Consider the following 11,816-nt stretch of genomic DNA (forward strand, 5'->3'; position numbering starts at 1 on the left):
CTGCAGCATCAGTCTGGTATCAAAAGCGTTCTCCTGCTAAATCCAAAACCCAGCATTGCACCAGCTACAGAGAACAAAACTCACCCTATCCCAGATGAAAAGCACTTTGGGAATTCCCAAAACATCTAATTAAGGATCTCCTACTACTTTATTCACTTGCACAACCCTAAATGAGAGGTTGCTTTTCCCTTTCCAGTAAATCAGATTTTTTTGTGTGTGTGTTTCACACAGCAGGAGAAAAAAGGGTTTTTTTTCAATTTGAAGTTAACCTTTTTCTTGGGAAAACTCATTTCCTCATCAGCTGCTCAGGGTTGTAAGGAAAGAGGGTGGAGCCTTCCCAGGCTGCCATCCTCCAAACCATACCTGAGTATAAAGAGCAAAGCAGAACTGCAGCCAAGAAACTCTCAAAAGCTGCTTCCAGTGCCTGCTGGGATTCCAAGGCTGGTTTTATTCCTCCCCTGCTGGAACTTGCTGCTCCAAAGACAAGAGGGAAGCTGGACTCAGCTAATTACATCGGAGGATTAATTACATTGCCATGGTCTCCATGTGATACTGGATTGATTTTTAATTTTTTTTTTTAAACACAACTGAACAGGGGTTTTTCCCTCCCCTCTTCTCTTTCATCTTTTTCTGCACACACACAGTGGAGATGTTGCAAACAGTCTGCATGAGTCCTGAGCTGCTTGTCACCCAAAACATGAGCGAAAGTGAAATCTGTGGCTACAGCCCAGGCCAGGGATCTCCACTGCCTGGAGAAACTGCCAGTCCCAAGAGCTGCTTCCAGCAGAGCCCATCTCTGCCAGACTCTGGATTAACTGAGCTGAACGTTGCGAGTCCCAGGATCTACCACCCTGCTCCTCCATGCAACCCTCCAGGGATGCCTGCTCCTGCTGGTAAGAGAAAAACCTTTATTCCCATTTCCTAGTTTGTGCTTCTTGCAGCAGCTGATGAAGCGCAGTGACCTGGGGCTCTGAGCAGCACGAACCAAGCTCAACAATCCCAGAGATGCTCAGCACATTCCCCTACTCAGGCTTGGCTGGATTTTGCTGTGTTCTGCTGCTGAGGTCAGAAATTGCCCTGGTTTCCAAAGGATGCCCAATTTTCCATCGTTTCTGCCCATCTCCAGCGCTTTGCTGCTAATTTGCATTCTGAATTGCAAGTTTGGTTCTGAACTAAAAGCAAGGTAATAGATGTGACCTTCTGAGTTATTAACATTTCAAAGTCACGGCGAAGTGTGTTTGGTGAATCATTGCCTTTGCAGAGTCCTTCAGTTCCCAGGATGTATCTGATCTATCACTGGAAACTCTTCCCAGATAACAGCACGTTAGCAATCTTACTGGCTAATTATAAAACTTTTCGAAGAAACCTTTAAAATACCCTTCAAACAGTAAGTAATTCATTGTCAAAACACCAATTTATTAAAAAAAGAATCCTTTCTAGAACAGTCTGAGAAACAAACTCTGCTTTTGGAGGTCTCAGTGTTCTGATTATTCAGTGATAGGTTAAACACTGAGAAGTGCCAGAAATCTCAGCACAAAACAACAGCCCCATCTCCATTCCAAAGGCACCATTTGCTGCTCGGGATTCGCCTCCCTCCTGCTGGAGGGGTGTCAGCTCTCGTTGCCTGGAGCAGGGAAGGGAAACAAAATCACGCAACAAGAAACCACATCTTGTGGGGCTGGTTCCCCTGCCAGGATTGCTCCTCTCAGGCATCCCAGGAGCTGCACCATTCCCATCTGCTGAGCTCCCCTGGTTCCCCTCCACAGGGCCCAGCCAGATCCCACATGCAGGTTTTGGTCAGGAGCATTGGTTCAGGCACCTCATCTTTTATTTAACAGCACCAGGAGCTGCTGGCCCAATGCACCTTTTTCATTTCAGGCTGTTGTGTTGTTTAATCCTGAACTGTGTTTGATCACAAGAGCTGTTTTTATTCCACAAGCTGCAGTAGGAACAGAAAGCTTCTCCCTGCTCTCAGGATCCCACGCTCTGCTTCCCTTGGACCTGTGGCTTTCTCCATGGTGTATTTTATTGGGAAAATCCTGATCTGATGCGTTAAATCCGTAATTTTTTCATGGTAATATCTGTTACTGAATGCATTTTAGATAAAGGTTATTCCAAACAGGGGGACACACAAGGCAAGGACGTGAATGCCAGAGTTACATAAAAGGTATTTCAAAAGCCAATGGATTTAAGCTCCTAATCTGGGCAAGTCTTTCAAGTTTGGGGATGCAGGCACCAGATGCAAGGAGACCTAACACAAACAATCACAGAGCAGCTTGTTTTGACAAAGAGAGAGCCTGTTTGGACAACGAGGTATATTCTCAAATAACTGTTCCATTTCAGTGCAGAAAATCATTGTTTTGCTTTGAAGCACACAAAAACCTCCAAACACACTGAGAGCCACAGGGGAAAGCCACTGGACAGAGCATCCCTATCTTAATTTTGAACAAATTCCGCTCCTTGTTGTTGCACTGATAACAATTTAACAAACCATAGGACAGGAAACTGCAAAGGCAGATTTACCACAACACAGGAAAATCAGAGTGTAAGAGGGGCAGAGACCTAAACACTGCTGACACATTCCCCAGAAGCAAATCCACGCTCTGTGGCACGCAGGAAAACTGAGGAGGAATTCATTAAAGGAATTATTGAGCAGAGCCAAGGAACATGCAGGGAGATGTGGGAATTTCCCACGAGTGATGATGAACACGGGAATCAGAGCCCGTTCCCCAGGCTGACCTCATCCTCCCACCCTTCTCCAAGAGCTCAGACAACTGTGTTACTTTCAGCATCGTGTTGTGACTTTTCCAGACTCTGAACTTAGCTCTGATCCCCCTCAGAAGCGCTACATGGGCGTGAGAGTGAAGATGCCAGTGCGGGAATTGCTGAGGAAAATCCGACTTTCCAAAGGCTTGGACCCAGCTCCTGGCAAGGTGAGAAATCCCTGGCTGGTATCAAATCAGATTGATAGAAAGCATGGAATAATTTATGAATTATCTTGGGGAGAAAGAGATAAATTCCTGTCCCAAATTTAAAATATTGATAACCCCACACAGGGAAAACCAAGCACAGCACTGGCCTCTTCCCTAAAGTACCACGTCCCGTTCAGAATAATGATTTCCAGTGCAAGAATAAAATCAAACTCCACTTTTCAGCAATTATGTAACTCAGTAAATAACAAACAAGCCACCTATCTACGTATTTCCTGCAATTTTTTTAAATGATACACAAAAATTCCTCATGCATGAAGGAAATTGATCACAATGAAGAAATTAAGAGATTGGGTTGGGAAGGTTCCTGCCAGGGCTGCAGCATCCTGGGGCACACGGAGTGTTCTGGAGGGGTCACACCTGCAGCTGCTGCCTCTTCCAGCCCCCAGATCGATGCTTTTAAAAGTGGAGAATAAACCAAATTTCAAACAGAATGAGGGCTGGGCTAGGGACAGTTCCAAGGCAGCGACAGCAGGAACCCGTCCGTGCTGTGGATGCTGTACGTCATTCAATCAAGGCAAAGATGGCCCAATAAACAGTAAAAATATTGCTCCAGAGCCTGCAAAAACAGCCCACGGAGCTGGTAAACCCCCAGGCTGCTGTAAAGATCTTTATAAAGCTGCCATGAATTACCCACTCAGGGAAATCTCTCCACCTGCAGCCCCTGCTGAGCAAGACCCACAGTACAGGAGGCAATTTCACTCTGTTCATGTTACAATATGTGCCACTGTTTCATCTTCTCCTCCATGTAAGCATCTCACATTGAAGCTGGGTGGTTTTGTCTCCTCAGGAAGCCTCATCAGCGAAGATGGTAGCCAAAGGATCCTCAGGAAAAACAGGTTTGGAAACGCCTCACTTGGTAACAGCCTCCTTTTCTAGTAGGATCGTCACTGTGAGGTACCCAAAGAGCCAGATCTCTCCTGTCCCATGGTCAGTGGTCCCTGCTGGGTCCCTTCCACTCCAGGAGGCCAGCCAGCTGTGCATCACCACCCTGCCCGGCTTATCTGGCTCTTATCTGGGGCAGGACTGATGGGAATCTCTGCTCTGTGTGTGCCTCTCCTCAGCTCTGAACGTTTTCCTCCCTTTTTTTCCAGCAGAGAAGAGGAGATCTCACCCTTATACAGAGAAACAGCTTAGACAGGTATGCAGAACACCTTGAACCCTGCTGTGCCAGGCTCCTGGGGCAGAATTCCTGTTCTATCACCGAGGGAGAACAGGACACTTCATGTCTGCTTCCCTCCCCTTTCTTCCTCCCTGCCCCGCTTCTGTTGCTGTTTCAGAGCAAGCAGAGCACTGGGCAAACCCCCAAAGGCTTGGAGGACCTCGACATCCTGGTGGAGGTGCTGCAGGAGGATCTGAACGAGAGCCAGCTCAGGGAGGAGCCTCGGCATCCCGTGCCAGACGGGTTTTGGCAGGGATTCTCCGCGGAGCTGCGGAGCTGCCGGTGGGAAAGCGTGGGGAGCAAGGAGGCAGCTGGGGGCCTGCAGGGGAGGCAGCACGGCCCAGCAGAGCTTCACCCCGGGTCCTGCCCGAGAGATTTCCACCCAGTCCTGCGGGGAGAGCCAGAGCCTCCCTTCCATGGTCAGCAGGAAGGCACCCAAAGGTCCGGCTCGCGCGGAATGTTCTCCAGGACGGGTGAGAAAGGGAGCAGCTGGTGGGTGCAGGATGCTCTCCCGAGCTCCCAGGAAGGTTCCTCGAGGAATTCTCCATCCCAGGAATGTTTCCTGAGGAATTCTCCACCCCAGGAAGGATTCTTGAGGAATTCTGCACCCCAGGAAGGTCTCCTGAGGAACTCTCCACCCCAGGAATGTTTCCCGAGGAATTCTGCACCCCAGGAATGTTTCCTGAGGAATTCTCCATCCCAGGAAGGATTCTTGAGGAATTCTGCACCCCAGGAAGGTCTCCTGAGGAACTCTCCACCCCAGGAATGTTTCCCGAGGAATTCTGCACCCCAGGAATGTTTCCTGAGGAATTCTCCATCCCAGGAAGGATTCTTGAGGAATTCTACACCCCAGGAAGGATTCTTGAGGAATTCTGCACCCCAGGAAGGTCTCCTGAGGAACTCTCCACCCCAGGAAGGTTTCCTGAGGAACTCTCCATCCCAGGAATGTTTCCTGAGGAATTCTCCATCCCAGGAAGGTTTCTCGAGGAACTCTCCACCCCAGGAAGTTTTCCTGAGGAACTCTCCACCCCAGGAAGGTTTCCTGAGGAACTCTCCATCCCAGGAAGGTCTCCTGAGGAATTCTCCACCCCAGGAAGGTCTCATGAGGAACTCTCCATCCCAGGAAGGTTTCTCGAGGAACTCTCCACCCCAGGAAGGTTTCCTGAGGAACTCTCCATCCCAGGAAGGTTTCCTGAGGAACTCTCCATCCCAGGACATGCCTGCACTCCCCAGCCTGGCAGAGGTGTCGCTGGAAGCTCCCAGGGGCTCTCCAGATGTGGAGGGACATTTGAGGCTGACCCCAAATTCCTTCACCAGGCAGGACCTCTCTGCCCTCTCCTTCTTCCAGTTCCAGCTGAGCAGGGAGGAAAATTTGCTGAGGAACATCCCAGAGGAAAAACTCCTGGCTCCTGATGAAAATGGCAACAGGTCCTCAATTTTTCTGTCGAAATTCATGGATTTCTGTCCCCTGGGGACATCACTTTGCCCTGACCTATGATCTAAAGCTTCTCTGCTCAAGGGGAAGCTCAAACTTGAATCAGTACACGGAATTTTAGGCAGATATTAAAAACAGAAATACTCTATGTTTTCAGTAGTGTTCCTGAGCTACAGCTGACATCAGGATAAATTCAGGGTGTTAAAATATTTAAGGATGAAGGTATGTGTAGGGATTTGCAAGAAAATTAAAATCAAGCAAAATAAGTACTGGGAGAGAAAAAAAGATATGCAAAAAAGATATTTTCCATGCTGCAGACACTCTCAGGGTAATTATTTGTATTATTAACTGCTAATAAAAATGGATGGGAGGATTACCCAAAAATCAAACTGGAGCACAGATTCCCAAAGAACTGGGAGTGGCTGTTCTGCTGGAAATGAAAGGAAAACAAAGCTTTTCCTGATCCCAGTAAAAACTAGTACTGCCCTGGAATGGGGAGAAAATAGCTATTTATGAGAAAAAAAAATCTAATTATCTAATTAATTATCTAATGATCCATGCAGTTTAGGTAGATTGGGATAACTGGAATCAAATCAGATTGACAGAAAACATGATTTATGAATTATCTTGGGGAGAAAGAGATAAATTCCTGTCCCAAATTTAAAATATTGATAACCCCACACAGGGAAAACCAAGCACAGCACTGGCCTCTTCCCTAAAGTACCACATCCCATTCAGAATAATGATTTCCAGTGCAAGAATAAAATCAAACTCCACTTTTCAGCAATTATGTAACTCAGTAAATAACAAACAAGCCACCTATCTACGTATTTCCTGCAATTTTTTTAAATGATACGCAAAAATTCCTCATGCATGAAGGAAATTGATCACAATGAAGAAATTAAGAGATTTCTACTCCCAGGTTAATGTATAATTCACAAGCAAAAATTTCCTCACTCCTAAACTCAGTTTTATAAAGATTGTACACTCGAAAGAGCACTCAAAGGCAGGAGTACAAACAAAATAAAATCATTCTGAGTTCTACTGAATGGCGAAAAATAGGGTCAAAAATCCATTAAATAAAACACCCCAAAAACCCCAAACCAGACCAAACCAAACAAACAAAAAACCACCCCAAAAACCCCAAAATACTGCAAGAAGTGTCAGAGTTGTTCAGCTATATTTAAGGATATTTTGCTACAAGAAGAACAAATAAATAAGTACAATCAATGCCTGCATTAATTTTTTCTCCCTGAGGAAAGGAAGACACACCCAAATTCACAAGAAAAAAATAAATCAAAGAGTCCTTTTGGGATGAAATTCAGTAGAAACTGAGCTTTGTAAATGGTACTATATTTTTGAAAACTGTACTGTTTCAGTTGTTGGCTGAGACTGAACACACAAAGGAAATTGAGCTCTCCTCCTCCACAGGACTCAATTCCAGTTTGGAAATTTTTCTTAGGAATTTTTTCTTTTGGGAATGGGAATTTTTTCTTTTAAGAGCGAGTGTTTCCCTTCCCTCAGTTTTTAGGGATCTTGCACTCTTTTCCCTGTACAAAAAGGGATTGCAGGCAGCAAGGATCAGCTCCTGGAAAGGAATGGGATGACAGCAAGAAGGGAGGAGCAAGAAATCCTGGCAGACAAAATCACCAACTGCATTGTTACTACAGAGAGCAATAAACCCTTGAATATCCCCAGATTTCAGTATTTTCCTGCAATAGTATTTTATGCCTTAAAATACACTCTCCCTGTTTCTCTGGGGTGTTTCAACCCCTCCTTTGGGGTGTTTCAACCCCTTCTTTCTCTTCTGATTGTTCCCAACTGAGTTCTCTTCCAGGCTGCTGCACAAGGCTGTCGCCCAGGGAAGGAGGGCTCTGACTTTTGCCCTGGCCCAGAGATTTGCATCCCTCAACAAGATCGACGAGAAGGATGCAGAGAAAAGGGTAGGAGGCTGATTTTGCCAGGAAAAAAAAAAAAAGTCAGTTTTTATCCCCTGCAATCCTCTTTCACACCTAGCCAAGCACCAAGAATCCTTCTGCTGTCCTGGAGAAGAAGGGAAAATGGGAATGGGGAGGGAGTGGTGGAGCACAAGAGGGAACAGAGCCCCAGAATCCCAACTCTCCACTTCAGTATCTAAAAAAATGTTGTTGTTTTTAAACTATTTTTGCCTTTCACTGCAACTTTGTGCCCTTCTTCCCTTCTCAGACTGCTTTACATCTTGCTGCAGAAAAGAACCAGCACCTGATGGTGAGTGACCTGATCTCCCTGGGAGCCAACGTCAACGAGCAGGACAGCTCTGGGAAAACTCCCCTCCACCTGTGTGCAGAGAATGGATATCTGAGAGTTCTGGAGGTAAACTGGGTGGTTTTGTTGAGCAAAAGCGACTCATGCACGTTCTGGTGTTTGAAATAACTCAGGGTTTTCCGTGTAGCTCTGCTCTGATGTGGTTACAGTGGGGTTTGGGGGAGGAAAGGGTATTTTTGGCACTGCCAAAGGTCAGGAATCACCTGGATATTCTTCATTTCAGGTCCTGAAAAGCTGCAAGAACAACGGGATGTGTGTGGACGTGGATCTGCCTGACCACTGTGGTAGGAGGGACAGCTGAGCTGCACAGGGCTCGGTTTAGATCCCAAATCTCTAAATACAGATTTGCTCCCGGCACTGGCTTTGACTTTCCCACGGGTGTTCCACGCAGGTTTGACACCCCTGCACTGTGCTGCTCTTGCCCACACTGTGCTGGTGACAGAATCCCAGAGCACTGCCAGGGACACCAGCACGGGGAGGTTCCTGAGGCTCCGGAAAGCCCAAATCCTGGAGGGAATTCTCTGCCTGCTACAGATGGGAGCAAAGCCCCAGCTGCAGGTGAGCACCAACCACAGCAGATCTCTACCCTGGCTTAAGTGTTCCTGTCCTTGTGCAACCCCAGGATTAACTGTCATCTGCAGGTTCTGAATTCATGTCAAACCTCCACCCCCTGCCTAAAACTCGAGGAGAACACAGAGCTCATGTGTTTGCTTCAGACTCATAAACCCCAGGCACAGGATGTTCCTCGGGAGGTAACTATGGCTGCTTTACACAGGCAATGTCTAATTCCAGGATTATTTTCCAGGATTAAGCAAATATTCGGTGCTTAAAAACAAAACTAAAAAGTGACAGCTCTTTTGTCTTTTCCAGGGTCTTTTTTGCCTCTGTCAGATAAGAGTTCCCACCAGAGTACATGTAATAAATGTAATAATATAACGAGATTTCAGTTAGAAATACACACTTAAAGCCCCATTTCAAGTCACTGAGGCTCTCCCAGAACCCAGCAGAGAAAAAAAAACCAACATTTCAGTCCAGTTCAACTGGAAACTGACTGTTCTGGTCTCTTCACCTGTACAGAGCTGCAGCCAGAGGGATGCTCCCAGAGGAATCCCCGCACCCCCAGCTGCAGATATCCTACCTGAACTTTGCTCCTTGTCATCCTCAGACCTCCTTGATGTCCTCCTCAAAGGTATTTTGTGGCAGGAAGCTGAGTCCTGGTAGCTGGGGATTTTGTGTGACTCAGCAGCTGGGATGGAGTGGCTCGATCCACTCCCTGCCCTGCCATCCCACAGAATCATTTGGGGTGGAAAAAAACCCAAAATCATCCAGTTCAAGCCTCCACAGCGTGGAGCTGATGCAAAAGGTGCTCAGCACCTCATCCCAGCCTTTGGATTTACTCATTTTCCTTACAAACCTCCTTCCTCACCCAAAGCCAGGCAGAAAAAATGAGGGAATAAAATCGTCATTTAGCAGGAATACCTGGCCTGGGTTTGAGCTCAGATTTGCTGCTTTGTTGCCTTCCAGGGAAATGCTGAGAGCTCTCATCACCTGCATCTGATGGGCCACCTGCTGCAGGAGAACAACCAGAGGACAGACACCAAAATATAGAATATGTTATATTATATTGTATTATATCTTGAACTGACTGCTGGGAAGATCTCACCTGGACCCAGAATTAAAGAGCAAAGGGATAAATGAGGGAAATCCTCAGTGCAGGTTGCACCAGGATTTAAGTGTTAGGTGCTCCAGGAAGAATTAGATCTTCATTTTCTCACAAATTTGTGCTTCCCTGCTCAGGTCTGAGGTTAGTCTGAAGCTCTGATGATTTTTCATGCAGGTGTTTAGCCCAAGAAAAAGATTTTAACCATCCAGGGCCAAGTCTTGAGGGCTTCAGTCTAAAATGAGGCTCTACACTCCAAATTCAACGTTCAGATAGACTGAAAATCTCAGCCGTTTTAAACATGAGCTCTGGGAACTCAGAGGCTAAATATTAAAAATATTTAATATTTTCTGCAGTATTTGGCCAAGGCTGGAGTGGTCACACTTTAAGGCAGTCTCACGGTGAAGTCCTTCCAAAATAAAATATCGTGCTGAGCATGTTTCTTCAACAAAAATCAAGCTTTTTATTGATGCAATCAGAATTTTGCACCCACAGTGGATTGTAGGTGAAGTCTGGGACAAAGTGTTTCGAATCAGCTCCTTTCTGACAGATCTAACAGAGGATTTTACCTTTATAAAACTGAAATCTATAGCAACAGCTTTTGATGGATCACTTTTTGCACCAAGTTGGGAGCATAACAAGGAGCTGAAGCGATCCTGTACCGCCAGAAAACCAAGTTATTCAGTAGAATTACTACAAACTAGATCATTTTTATTTTTAATTATTTCTTCCCAGACTTACTCTCATTTAATTTGAACTTCTGGTTGCGAGTTTGCTGGTTTCTATGAAACTTCCCTGTTTGCTACATAGGGAGCAATTCTACTTTTACAGAAGCTAAACCCAAAAACCCAAAACTGATCCAGCAGACCCTCACGTGTCTCCTGTAGAGGAAAATGGGAGATTTCCACGTGAAACCACTGCAGGATTCAGTGTTAAGTACTCAGCATCTTTGGGGAATGTTTTTAATGAAGCCTTTGCATTTGTTTCTTGTTTAAAAAAAAAAAAAAAAGGTTATTTTTGTGTTATGGGGTTTCCTTAAGTGTTAAGCTCCAAGAGCTACATTGCACAAGGTGAATTAACTTTGAGAAGTGGCAGTGTTGAAGTGAATTCCAATGGGATTTGGGTCATATCCTATGAATCTGATGCCCTGAACAGCTAAAGAGCTCTGTTTTGTATTTTCTCTAGTCTGAGGGAGACATAATAATTCATAATCTTTCAGTATTTCATTAAAAAAATATATATATTATGTTATTCTCATGATGAGTTGTATAACTCATCCACCTCCTTCCAAAGCTTTCCCTCATGTTTTAATAATCTTTGGTCTTTTCTTTTTCCCTTTTTGTCCCAGGTTTTATGGATATTTTTCCTCTCTGAATATTTCTCTCTGTCCCCCCATCACTGCCCATCCTTTTTCTGTTTGCATTTTAACTCACATCTGCTCTCACTGAACTTTTTATTCGTTTGAAGACAATTAAGGAAGAACTTCTGGGTTAGCTCAGCTTCCATTTGTGGGATTGAAGGGTCAGATGCAGCTCCTATTTCACTATAAACTGACCAAGAAATCCCACACCACGAGGATGAAGCAGAGTGTTGAACAAAGACAAGAGCAGCAATAAACATCTGCAGGGAAAAAACCTGAATTTTCTCACAGGATTTCTTAAAAAAGCATAGAAAGCTCTCATTTAATAATCCAACATGAATATTTTAGTCATGGGAACCATTCAGGTGAAAGCACAGGAGTATTAAACTATTCCTATAGATATCATTTATTCAATATACTCAGAGATGAACTTGCTTCTACAGTATATTCTACCACAGTTATCCATTAACTGCACTGTTAATTGCTTTACATGGTTTCACTGCTCCTTCCTGTCAATAAATGCATTTATTTCATGCAGTAACTTGGTTTTTTTCCCTACTTTTCGATTCATACTAAGCTCACAACAGAAGGGACGTCATGGGAAAGGCAAATTAAGCAGAGTTTAGAAGCTGAGACGTGTGGGAAGGTTTTTTTGTTGTTTTGGTTTTTAGGATGGCAGAAATCCTCCAGCATCCTCCTCTCCCACCACTAAATCCAAAGGGAATTACAGGACCCAAATTCCTGGCAGAAGGGTCTGGAGGGATCCAGCTGGTTCCCAGCCCTGGAGCCTCACCCACAGCAGAAACCCAACCCTGTTTGGATTTCAGCCTCCAAAAAGTGTCCTTGAAACCCTGATTTGCTGCACAGCCACGATTATTGCACCAAAGACTCTTCCCCAAGGCTGC

The 11,816-nt window shown here is 45.3% G+C and overlaps 1 protein-coding gene across 3 annotated transcripts; it reads left to right on the forward strand.

Annotated features, from left to right (window-relative positions):
• Nucleotides 1–259: 259 nt before the first annotated feature.
• LOC137462134 (uncharacterized) lies at nucleotides 260–9,435 on the forward strand. Of its 3 annotated transcripts, none has more exons than XM_068172199.1 (13): nucleotides 260–893; nucleotides 2,812–2,933; nucleotides 3,781–3,829; nucleotides 4,085–4,131; nucleotides 4,271–5,249; nucleotides 5,310–5,580; nucleotides 7,425–7,530; nucleotides 7,793–7,939; nucleotides 8,115–8,175; nucleotides 8,283–8,449; nucleotides 8,533–8,643; nucleotides 8,969–9,080; nucleotides 9,416–9,435. In XM_068172199.1, the coding sequence occupies exons 1-13, from the start codon at nucleotides 650–652 to the stop codon at nucleotides 9,424–9,426; spliced, it is 2,427 nt and encodes an 808-aa protein (XP_068028300.1). In that variant the 5' UTR covers nucleotides 260–649; the 3' UTR covers nucleotides 9,427–9,435. The 3 variants fall into 3 exon arrangements, with proteins under 3 accessions (XP_068028300.1, XP_068028301.1, XP_068028299.1); XM_068172200.1 differs by having other exon boundaries at nucleotides 4,271–4,949; nucleotides 5,040–5,580; XM_068172198.1 differs by having other exon boundaries at nucleotides 4,271–5,580.
• The last annotated feature ends 2,381 nt before the right edge of the window (nucleotides 9,436–11,816 follow it).

This window comes from Anomalospiza imberbis, chromosome 24 (genome assembly GCF_031753505.1).
Source record: "Anomalospiza imberbis isolate Cuckoo-Finch-1a 21T00152 chromosome 24, ASM3175350v1, whole genome shotgun sequence".
NCBI classification, from domain to species: Eukaryota; Metazoa; Chordata; class Aves; order Passeriformes; family Viduidae; genus Anomalospiza; species Anomalospiza imberbis.